Source organism: Symphalangus syndactylus, chromosome 3 (assembly GCF_028878055.3).
Source record: "Symphalangus syndactylus isolate Jambi chromosome 3, NHGRI_mSymSyn1-v2.1_pri, whole genome shotgun sequence".
NCBI lineage: Eukaryota > Metazoa > Chordata > Mammalia > Primates > Hylobatidae > Symphalangus > Symphalangus syndactylus.
Genome location: NC_072425.2, coordinates 64888086 through 64900797, shown reverse-complemented (window position 1 = coordinate 64900797; position 12712 = coordinate 64888086). Strand labels below are relative to the sequence as shown.

Genomic DNA, 12712 nt, shown 5'->3' with positions numbered 1-12712 from the left:
ATTCAAATATATATATATATATATATATACATATACAAATTTTCTGTTTTACCCATACTCCATAACATATTTGGATCATTCTTATGTTATTATATGTTTCAAAAATAAAATTCAATGACTGCATATTATTACTGAGTGGATTATAATTTATGTAACTGGGCACTAAATCCAAAAAATATTAATATACATTACTTCCAAAACTGGAGTCCAAACGATTGGAATACACCTACCTGGAAAAAGTTAATGATGTTACTTTATAACAACTCCTCTATACTATTATGTACTGTGAAGCTCCAGGAGAGAAGCTTTCTTAGTGTGTTCTTTTCTCAAATGTAATTATACATGGAACCATTTTTACCATGAGCATTATACAACACGGTGTTCACCACATCACACCTTGGAAAACAATGATATGACCATTCCCTATTGTTTAATAGCTAGGTTATAAGAAATTTTTCACTATAATAAATAATAAAGAATTTAGCATCATATACAAAAAGACTTTTCTGTTTAGCATTATATTCTGGGAATTATTTCTCAGAAGTTAAAAAAAGTGAAAATGTTTGTATGTTATTAAGGTCTTTGATACATATCACCAAATTTGTTTCCTTCCTTCAACATCCTTCTGGCAAATATCATTTCCAAAAGCAAATATGGTATTATGGACAATCACTACTGCTCTTGGATTTGAGTATGAATGAGAAACAAACCAAGGTATGATCAGCAATGTATTTCCACACTATACTAGGCACACACACTGTTAATCTCCAGATGTATATGCCCTGTAAGATTTATGGACTTTATGAGTTTAAAAGTAAACTACATACATCTGACTATTGTATACTCAGATTATAGGCTAAGATTATTTTTTACAAATCATAAAGAGGCTGAAGATTGTGGTAGTGTGTTTTGAGATACCTAGAAAGGAGCTGACACATGGTGTATGCTCAGTAAATGTTTACCGCATAAAGGAATGAGTACATGCATGAATGCATACCCACACAGTGTTTCCTTTTGGTCAGTTATCTTAAGATAGCCCCCCTGTCACCCATTACCTCCTCACCATGGAGCACTTAGCCAATGCTTAAAACCACAGATGATCCAGGCTCGCCATGGAAACTTCAATATGGCTGACCATAACTCATTGAGATACTTGAAAATGCTTATTCAAGAAATGATGGGAGCAGCGGGCCTTGGGAACTACCAGCCCCTTGCTACATATATGACCTCTCTGGCAAATCTTAGATCTCTCTGGGATTCCATTACTTCATAAAGAAAATAATGATAATAAGCCCCTTCTTGGGTGCCTAGAAGCTCAAAGAGATACAAAAGCACTTCGAAAAGTTAATATCTCACTGAAAATATAAGATATTATTATTTTTACCAATTCCACAGTACTCATCCTAAACAGTGGGGCAGAGAATGGAATGGAGCATTAGGGGCTTGTGGATTAAAGAGAAAAGGCCTGAAGATAGCACCGATGTTTTTCCTGGAAGAACAAAAGTCTTTCCCCTTACCGAGGTTTCCAGATTCTTTAAAAGTTACCAGAAGCAGCAGACTTCAGAGTAATTTGCTGATTTAAAATACACATATTATTGACAACAGGGACTACATAGTGTTTCTTTTATCCTAGACTTTTTTTATTAGGTTTTAATCAACATGACCTTATGAAATACTTTGAACCCTGATTAAAAAGCAACATAAATAAAGGTGAGGGAGAAATGAGAGCAGTGCGGTAGACCTAAATAAGAAATTAATGAAAGCGCAGTGATAATTATATATAATTAGAGTAGGCACTTAACATTCGTAAGGGGTACAGACCTTTGGAATCCCCAAATTTGTGACTTCAGAAATATTAGTATAAGCATTCCTATTAAGAGGCATACATTTCTTGGACATAACTTTGTAACAATTTAACTACAGTATTATTTTAAACTTTGAAGTTTAGAACTTGCTCAAGTAATGATTTTGGCAGTGACCAGCAAATTTTTCTAAACAGTTTCATGGATCTAATTTCCTTGATTCCACATCAAGTTTATGATGGTCTTATCTATATTATTTACTTAAGTCACTGCCAAATAGATATTATGCTCATTTGTTTTCCCAAAACTCATAGTTACTGTCCAAGAGCCCATTATTCTTTTGATTTATTTATTTTATTTTATTTATTTATTTATTTTTGAGATGGAGTCTCACACTGACTCCTGGGCTGGAGTGCAATGGCCCAATCTCGGCTCACTGTAACTTCTGCCTCGCGGGTTCAAGTGATTCTCCTGCCTCAGCCTCCCGAGTAGCTGGGATTACAGGCACGCACCACCATGACCGTCTAATTTTTTGTATTTTTAGTAGAGACGGGGTTTCACTATGTTGGCCAGACTGGTCTTGAACTCCTGACCTCATGATCCCCCTGCCTCGGCCTCCCAAAGTGCTGGGATTACAGGGTGAGCCACCAGACCCAGCTCATTCTTTATGTTTTACATCTTTATTAAGGTATAATTGACATACAAAAAACTGCATGTTTTTAATGTATGTAATTTGATGAGTTTGAATATATGCAAATACATATGATCATATCAACACAACCAAGGTAATAAACATATCCATCACCACCAAAAGTTTCCTTGTGTGTGGGGATGGGAGGAGAGGTGAAAACACGTAATATGAGATCTATCCTCAACAAATTCTTAAGTGCACAACACCATATTGTCAATTATAGGCACTATTTTGTACAGCGGATCTCCAGAACTTCTTCATCTTGCATAACTTTAACATAAAGTTACATTGAACAACCACTCCTCATTTCCTCTGCTCTTGTCAGCTGGCAACTACCATTCTATTTTCTGCTTCTGTACATTTGAGTATTTTGGATACCTCATACTAATTGCGAAGAGCCCATTATTTCTATATTTTTCCTTTTCTTTCTCTTTCTTTCTTTCTTTCTTCCTTCCTTCCTTTCTTTCTTTTTCTTTCTTTCTTTTCTTTCTTTCTTCTTCCTTCCTCCCTTCCTTCCTCCCTTCCTTCCTTCATTCCTTCCTTCTTTCCTTTCTTTCTCTGTCTCCTTCCTTTCCTCCTCCCTCTTCCTTCCTTCCCTCCCTCCATCTTTCTTTCCTTCCCTTCCCTCTTTCCTTCCTTTCTTCTTTCTTTCCTTTCTTTTCTTTTCTTTTCATTTTTTGTCCTTTCTTTCCTTCCTTTCTTCTTTCTTCCTACCTTCTTTTTTCCAATACAGCCCTGAGAACTGTAAGATTGCTGGCATGTACTCCAGAAATATTTGCTGAATATTTTCTTACATTTCTTCACATTCATATCAGAACCAAGAGTTGGCCTTTTAGGGAGGGCAATTAATTTTCCACAAAGAAATAAAGTGGGTTTGTTTGGGTTTTTTTACTCATTTCATGAAAGTTACTGTATGCTATTCCCACCCCAATGTTACCTTCTATGTGGAAAACCCTAACAGAATAACACACTTTTGGCCTCTCCATTTTACTGTAGGACAGTGGTTCTCAATCAGGGGAGATTTTGCCTTGGCAATGTCTGGAAACACTTGTCAGCACTGGGGGATAGGAGGGGTGGCTATCAGCATCAAATGAGTAGAGGCCAGGGAAGCTCCTAAACATCTTGCAATACACAGGACAGCCTCCACAACAAAGAATAATCTGACCTCAAATGTCAATACTGCTGAGTGTTAAAAACCCTGACCTAGAGAACTAGAATAAAATTAAGCTTAGTAGTGTTAAGGACTTTTATACCAGTCTCTTGTCCTTTCTTTTTCTCTTTGACATTTGCCTGCCTGCATCACATTGGCATCTGTTTGCCGTATTCCATGGGGTAAGTTTACAAGAAGGACCTGCAGTTTGAGGGTGTAAGTTCAATTCAGAGGCGTGATAGCAAGCTCATACATCTAGGCTCCCTATGCCCTATTAGTTTAAAAAGTGTAAAAAGGACATTTTTAATCTCTCTTTGCTTAAGTCCTGCATCTCTCTCTCTCAGTTCATTCTGGATGTAAGCAGGAAAGGTTACTATTTGGGGGGCTTCCTCAAGCTCCCAAATTGTATCTAATAATGATAACATGAGATACAAATGCCTAATGGTCAGCTGGGTGTACTGACTACCTAAGGATCTTCCTTTTCACACCAGCTCTGCTAATGAACAGCTAAAATGGTCACAGCAGTGAATGCTGAAGAGCTGATAGTTGGGAAGATTGAGGTCCTGTAGAGGCAGGGAAACTGAAGAGCTAATTAATTTAAAAATGTAAGAATGGGCTGGGCGCGGTGGCTCACACCTGTAATCCCAGCACTTTGGGAGGCCGAGGCGGGCAGATCATGAGGTCAGGAGATCGAGACCATCCTGGCTAACACAGTGAAACCCCATCTCTACTAAAAATACAAAAAATTAGCCGGGTGAGGTGGCAGGTGCCTGTAGTCCTAGCTACTCGGGAGGCTGAGGCAGGAGAATGGCGTGAACCCCAGAGGGCGGAGCTTGCAGTGAGCCGAGATTGCGCCACTGCACTCCAGCCTGGGCAACAGCGAGACTGTCTCAAAAAAAAAAAAAAAATGTAAGAATAACCATGAATAAAAACAAAATATATACACATGGCACCCTTTTGGAACATGCCTGCTAGTATACCTGTCCCCAACTTAAAGTGAACATAGTCTTTCTCTCCAGAATACATCTTTTCACAATGAAACCTACATTTTCCTTAGGGAACCATGTTCTTATACTCTTGCTCTATGTGAGCCAACTCCATACCTGGCTTCATGGGTAGGCATGAGATAGAGAAACAGCCCATGACAGCCTCGACTCTTCTGGGCCTCCACGAATAGATCAGCAGTGGACCGAAGCCCAGATCAGAACCAAACCAATACTAGAATTTTGCTAGAAAAAAACTGGAGAAGGACACGTTTTCTTTCTGCTGGACTTGAACCATGAGTATGATAGCCTGAGCTGCCATAAACAGGATGCATGAAATAGAAATCAACATTCAGAATTTTTTACAAACCAAGAGATGAAGAGAAAGAGTTCAGATTCTAATGGCATCATGACTAAGATTCAATCTTGCCAAAATCTTGGAATTCTCAGTCACATGAGCCAATGAATTTCACTACCATAATCCTTTATAAAAAAAAATTACATCAGAAAGAGTCTTGAGTAATAGAGATATCAACTGTAGACTCACCATCTCAATCTGCCCCTAAATATAATAATTCCTCCAATTCTAGATATTTATACAGTGCTCATTGTCTTCCCAAATTATATACTCTTCATTTCCCCTCTTGATTTCATTTGTTCAGATGCTTTGGTTGCATTTGAAAACATTTTCTATTTGTCACTGAATATTCTGACAGTCATGGGTAAGATGATGTCACAAACAGGGTCATGGGTGAAACAGCCTACAAAGATGTGATCTTGGCATTGTACCTGATCAGACTCTTGGAAAGACCCACCAAATGCTATTCTACAATAATGACTAAAATAACAAAACCAATTTTAATAGCCCATACCACTAATTAGCATTTTACCGCTTTTCTCCTCTTATGCTGTGTGCACTCTATATTGTTGCAAGTATTTCTCCCACCAACCCTCCAATGCAGTCTAAATTCTCTACTTTACAGAGGAGGAATCTGAAACAGAGAGAGGTTTGACAACTTACCAGAGGTTATGAAGTTAGAAGATGGTGTCAGTCCTGAAAATTAGATCAGACTCCAGACCCTGTGGCATTAATCATTGTTCTCTTTTACTTCTCAAGAGTACTCACTGGTGAGTTCCTTTGCAAGGTTTCACAGCAGTCTGATGGAAATCAATGGCAGGCATCCTTACTCATCTTTCCCAGGACATTCAGTCATAAAGTGATTCCTTTATGGCATCTACAGGGAACAATATTTAAAATATTTACAGGTAAAAATATGTATCAGGAGATGTGACGCCCATGTAAAAGATGCCAACCCAGATGGTTCTTGTAATTATTGGTCTAACCTTCATCAATTGCTTACTTCTCTGAGGTGCAGTTTCCCCATGGCAAATAGAAGAGGCTGTAGTAGAGTGCAATGATAATGATAGCCATTGACTGAGGGCCTACTATGTGCTAGGCATTCTACCAGCCCTTCACATCCATCGGCTCTAAGCAATCGCTAATGCCTTTTTACATCTAAACCTTCTGTCATTATAGGGCCTCTGTGAAATAAAATGTTTCTGAAAGGGACATCAGATAATACAAAAATATAACAGGTTGAAAAGAATTTGATTAAAAACTCTGAATAATACACCCTCTCGAAAGTTAATTTTTATTTTGTTCTTCACAGGGCAGCATTGTTTGGACTTGGCAAGCGTGCACACTGCAGCCATTATCCTGGTTCTGGGGCAGCAACCACTGGCTTTGGTGTGACTAAGAAACGAAATGCTTAGAGCTGAGCTCTTGGTGGCCTGCTTATCCACTTGGCTGCGTCCTGTTGTCCTGCTGACACCCAATGGACACGTGAGCAGCCAGAACATTTTGTGAATATGCAGGAGTTTCCTCCAAGGGCCACAAAAGTCCTCTATGGCTCAGAGAAAATTAGGTTCCTCAACTGTAAACTGTCCTTTGGGGGAAAGGAAGAGAAATTCCAGAGGAAGGGAGAAAAAAAAATAAAATTCATTTCAACCACTCCCCCCCAATTACGATTAAAACAACGATGACATTACATGCCAATTGCACGTTTTAGATACTGGCCTGCCTCAGAGTCATCTTCAAACTGGTTTCCTCTGTATGTATTTATTTTTCTTTAAATATCCTGAGACGTGCACATTATTATCTTCTGTGGACATCTTTAGTAAACAGGGAGCTTAGGCATGTTTGCATTGTTCTGGCTTGTTGCAGTTGTTGACCTGATTGGATCATGCACTGCTTTGATCACGTAAAAATGAAAGCAGTTTTTACTGCAAATTGCGCTGGGATGATTTGAAAACCAAACAAACCAAAAGGACATGTTCTATTTATTCTTTATTACTCACACATTTAAAGAACACACAGACTTTCCTCCCCTCAATCCCCAAAATATAAACGTGTTTAGAAGATACTTTTAAAACCACCTTTTCTTTTAGCCTTGTAGGCAAAATCCTCTGGAGGGTGCTTCATAAAAAGGGTCTACAGCTTGGCAATTTCGATTTGGAAAAGTACACTTTAAATTATTTCTCCCGACTCTCACCGAAGTCCTGTTTTACAGGCTTGGGAGTTTCCTTTTGAACACTAAGTTTTATTGGCCATATAACCCTGGGCACAATAGCTAAACCTTAAGTTTCATTTTCTTCATCTATAAAATGGGGATAACTGTTCAAAACCTTATTGAAAGGATGAAATACTTTAAAGTACATTAGGCATTCAAAACAAATGTATACTACTTTTCCTTATGGTGTTATTTTTTCAATTTACAAATGAGAAAGTTGAATCTCAAATTAAATGACTTGTCCAACTACTCACAGCACACAGGTAGTAGAATCTAGAAACAAACTCTATTCTTTTGCCTTAAAATTCACTTCTTCCTCTTCATATAATAGAAACATCTAAGTAAAGACTTTGTACTACTGTATGCACACTGCTTCAAGATTTGTCCCTTGTCACTCCCATTAGTCAACACAAAGTCCCTTGTATTAAGACATTTGAAAGCTGCCATTTTCTCTATATTATTTTTATTAAAATGTCCCCTAATTAAAATATACTATTTTTAAAATGAATTGAGAGACAATAGTTTTAAAACTACTATTAGCATAATGATGTATCTGTTCCTGTAGTTGCCTTTTCTTGTCTTTTGATCAACAGCAGTGATAGCCTTATCTTCTCAGGGCTACAGTCCTGAGGTTATTAAAAGGGAACAAATACCCTAACAGGCTTATACCTTTGATTTTCTGCCATACTTTCCAAGTTAATGAGTAAGAGGGTCAAGGGAATTTATTCCTGTGCTTTAGGAAATCTACAAACAATATTAAAAAAGAAGTTGGTGGCAGATTAAGAAACTTTTAATAACCTTGTGCAAACCTTCCAGACACTCATTACTCAGCTTCAGTTAGCACGTATAGGTGATTGAAATATGCAATTTCAAAATATGCTGTGGGAGTTAGAAGAGAGCCAGCAGCTGACAGAGAAGTAGTTTGGGCAAGAAAAAAGGAGGTTTCGGGACCAAGGAGGTTTCGGGACCAAGGAGTTCAGTGAGAAAGTCAGCTCTTTTATTTTGCTATATTTGAACGAAAATAACCTGTAAGAAGGAATGTTGAAAGCTTTGCAGGGTCTTGCATGCATTCCATTTTGAAATCCACTAACGAAAGACCACTAATTGATTAATCTGAGGCATATATATTTTGATTAAAAGCCACACTGTATTCTCTCTTCTCTGTCTTGCTCTTGTTTTCTTAAGACACTTTTTTCCCAAGCAAATAAGCAGCTTCCTAACTGCTTTATCCATTCCAGTCTAAGAAATGGAGATTCCAAGATATTTTCCTATTTATGTTTGAACAGGTGTTTATCTTCCTAATGCTATGCTTCTCAGACCCAACTGTAAATTTGCACATAGATTGAGATTATCAACTGGATTTCACCTCTAACCTTAGCTCTTTCTACTTCTGAAAACTTGTGCCAGCCATATTATGGTTTAAGGCAGGATGTGTTGAATATTATATCCACATTTGACAGAACAATGCCTAAGAATAAGAAAAACTAAGTGACTTATCCAAAGTCACATAGCTATTGGTAGAGTATAGAACATTTGACTGAGATCAAGCTATAATAGATCCCAAGTCCTTGGGCTGCATCCTACCGTTCATTTCCTCCCTGTAAACTAATGATAATAATCATCTCTGCTCTTCCTTCTCACAGAATTTTTTGTAAGAATCAAATAAACTAGTGTTTGTGAAAATGTTTTATATACCCAATTTAGAAATGAACAAGTATGGATGTTTCAGGGAGAATACAGAAAGGATAATTAGAGTGAAGGAAGCCACAGGGTCAAGAGCATCCAGGAAAGAGAGATTGTGTTATAGTTTGAATATGGTTTGACCCTTCCAAAACTCATACTGAAATTTGATCTTTAAGGTGGCAGCGTTGTTCGGGGATGGGGCCTAGTGGGAGGTGTTTGAGCCAGGAGGTAGATCCCTAACGAATTGACTAATGCCCTCCACTGGGGTGAATGAGTTCTTGCTCTCACTGGAATGGATTGGTTGTTAAAAAGAATCTGGCTTCCTCAGTTTCTCTCTCTTGCTTCCTCCCTCACCATATGATCTCTTTGCATTTGTCTACTCCCCCTTGGCTTTCTGCCATGAGTGGAAGCAGCATGAGGTCTTCACCAGAAGGTAAGCAGATGCTATTGCCATGCCCTTTGAACTTCCCTGTCTGCAGAACTGTAAGCTAAATAAACCTCTTTTTCTTATATGTTACCTAGTCTCATGTATTCTGTTTTAGCAACACAAAACTAAGACAGAATGTCATACCTAAAATACAGTTGACATTACACCGACTTGAATGGGAATTCATGTGGTAGAGCTGGGATTGGTAAACTTTTTCTGTAAAGGGCCAGAGGGTAAATATTTCAGGCTTTACAGCCCATATGTTCTGTCGCAAACACTCAACTCTGCATGAAAGCATCCATAGACAGTATGTAAATAAATGAGCAAGGCTAGATTCCAATAAAACTTTATTTATGGACACTGACATTTGGATTTCATATCTTTTTTCATGTATCATAAAACATTATACTTCTTTTGATTTTTATTTCATTTAAAAATGTAAAAACTATCTTTAACTCACAGGGCCTCCATAAACAGGCAGTGAGTCAGATTGGGCCCACATGGACATAGTTCAAGATTCCTGCTACAGGGCAATGAAAAATGATACGTTGTTGACTCATTTGGGTAACATTTGATAGGCAATACAATGTCACTAAAGTTCATTAGCAAGAAGATTATAAGTTTGGAGTGCTTAGGGCTGCAAGGATCCAAGAAAGCTGATTAACATCAGCTATGATGATAAGGGCATGTACAGTATGGTTAACAAGAAATCTGAATGTAGAAATCTGACAGTCCATTCAGAAGTTTAACAATGTCCTCAGTGATCCAGACTCTTTTCATCCTTTTGTGCCTCCATTCTCAGCATTTGGCTTTCCATATTTATGCTTAATGCTGCACTGTCCAATGATTGCTGCCACAGCTTCAAGCATCATGTCCTCACAATAGCATCCCCAGCATAAGAGAAGGGTAAGATTGTTCACCCACAAGCTCTACCCCTATATCAGTCTTTTTTTCAGGAAGCAAATGCTTTCCCAGAAGCCCCACCACAGACTACTCCTTTGCTAAAGTTGGGCCAGGTGACCATATCTTTGCATTGCAAAGGAAAATAAATTTCTCATGGTTGGCTTACATCAATCATCATTTATCACATTGGGCCAAACAAAATTAGGATTCCATTAGCAAGGAAGAAGTCAAGCAATGGCTGTTGGGCAGGCCACTGACAGAACCTGCTTTAATGGAAGAAGAAATTTTTATGGGAAATTGAGCTAGAAATCAAGCTGAGGTAGGATGAAATTTTTGGATTCCCACAAGATCTATCTTACCACATAATGTGGAATTATTAATTAATGCTTCTATTTTATAAATGGACAAAAAAATTGCTGATGGCCAGGCCTATATCTTATTTATTAGGGTGCTCTCTATCTGGCATATGTTTGCAATTCTTTTGGCATTGAGAATACTTGACAAATTGAAATGTTAAGGCTTGGAGGCAGAGCTAAATAAATAAATCTTCCAGAAAAAAAAAAAAGAGTGTCTGAATTAGAGAGAAAGAAGAAGAAATGGAATAAGAGAGATGAATGTTCATGAATTGAAGCATGTGTGACTTTATTTTCCCTGTGGGAAAAACTGGAGTCTTCCTGGGAGCAATGCCTGATCTTGCTCATGCCTCCTACTATTGTTATATTCTCAGTGGAATGGAAAAGACTGGATTCAGTCTTTTTGCGTCACAGTGAATCAGCCAAAAAAAGAAGAAGAAGAAAAGTTATCAGTATTCCACTACAAAATGGCTAAGAAAAAAAAAATCTGAATGCATTCAAAAAAATTTCACTAAAAATGAAAAGACAGACTCATAGCATGGGTATTTCATCAGTAACAATTGGGAGCTAGATTGTCAACTACATAAAATTAGGTGTTTCATCTTCTGTTCTTTTGTTTTAGGAGAAAAATGTAAGAATGTGTTATAGTCTCTTCTAACTTGTAAACTGGTAGCCAGGCACTCTGAGCAGATGGCAACACCCTAGTGATTAAGGTAAGCAAAGCTTTGTTACTAGAAAAATCAAGAGAAATATGAATGCCTTTGTGTCTAATTTTTGAGATAATATATTGTGAGTTTGATGTTGTCATGAAATAAAATGTACAGCAAAAGTCAATCTGTTACATCACTAATAATATGCTTATGATTTGTCACACTGCATGGTAAAAAGGCAAAGACAGTAAATAGTTTATTTACATAGATATAATTATTATTAATTTTATGTAGGAAAACCGAGATTTTATAATGTGTATTTTTCTTTATGAGTTTACCATTATCTGTAACCATGTCAATGCATATTACCTCCCCTAACATTTTTTATAGCTTTTCTCCATCACATATAAAGACAATGTACATTCACAGTGCAATTCATATCAAGAGTCACATGCTCCTTTACAGACATATTTCTGAGGTCTGCTTCCTTCATAGCCAGAGTTTCCTAAGCACTTTACCTTCTTAGCTTCAGGTCTAATGCCCCTGTTTCAGTCACCCCTCACATTCCAGGTTACTTCTTCTACTCTTTCCACTTCTACCATCTCCCATTACTCTAGACAGGGATGACAAAGGAGTTTTATCTAGAATGCCAACTCCAAGTGAATTGTACTTGTTGCTTGGGGAGCTGTATTTAGAAAAATTGTGAGAATGTTACTATGGGCCTGGGATGTAAAGAGAGGTGAGTATCTGTCTTTCCTCATTTTAGTGGTTCTTAGAAGTTATTGTTTGATCCTCCCTATACTTGAGGAGAACCAGCCCTCAGTATCATAGCCACTGAAGAACTTAAGACCGAAAGAAATAAGGGGCATGATACCACAGTGGCCTGGCCCACAAGAACATCCTTTCAGAGAGAAAAGGGGGAGGGTAGGTAGAGAAAGAGAGAGAGAGAAGATGGCCAAAGAATGGACTGAAAGCAAGCATGGGCAGAAAGAATAGACACCAAAAGAATGAACTTGACAAAAAAAGAAGCAGATAAAAGTTAAGAGAGAGAACCATTTAAGCAGGAAGAACTGTTTTCAGGCATAACATCTTATGCCTGCAAAATCCATTCTCTATGTTCATGATCTTTATGCGAACAGCTCTTAAACAAACTAGGTCTAAGAAAAAAAAATCTAGTTACTGCATTGTCTTTTTAATGTGCATGAGAACTGGCCCACATACACACATGCATGCACACACACACACAAACACACACGGGTGCACACACACACTCACCAAAACATGCACACAGACACACACAGTCTTATCTTTTTATGCCATTCAAGTTGCTTCCGCTTGGATCTTCATGCTTCTTAGAAGTGTCATCCTTCTCTTGGATTCTCCTGTCACCATGGAGAAATTGGTTGTGCAGCCCCAGAGTCAAAAGCTTTGGCTGTTTTCTTATCAGTATGCTGTACTGGCCTAGAGGCTTATTTTCATTTCAGGTGTGCTTTTCTTGCC

At 37.9% G+C, this 12712-nt stretch overlaps 1 protein-coding gene across 1 annotated transcript in view; it reads right to left on the bottom strand.

Annotated features, from left to right (window-relative positions):
- Positions 1-5779: 5779 nt before the first annotated feature.
- Positions 5780-12712, bottom strand: part of LOC129479286 (uncharacterized) — a 76300-nt gene continuing 69367 nt past the window's right edge. The window contains exon 3 of the mRNA XM_063636960.1: positions 5780-5861. Coding sequence (XP_063493030.1) covers positions 5837-5861 — 25 coding nt within the window. The 3' untranslated portion in view covers positions 5780-5836. The remainder of the gene's footprint in view (positions 5862-12712) is intronic.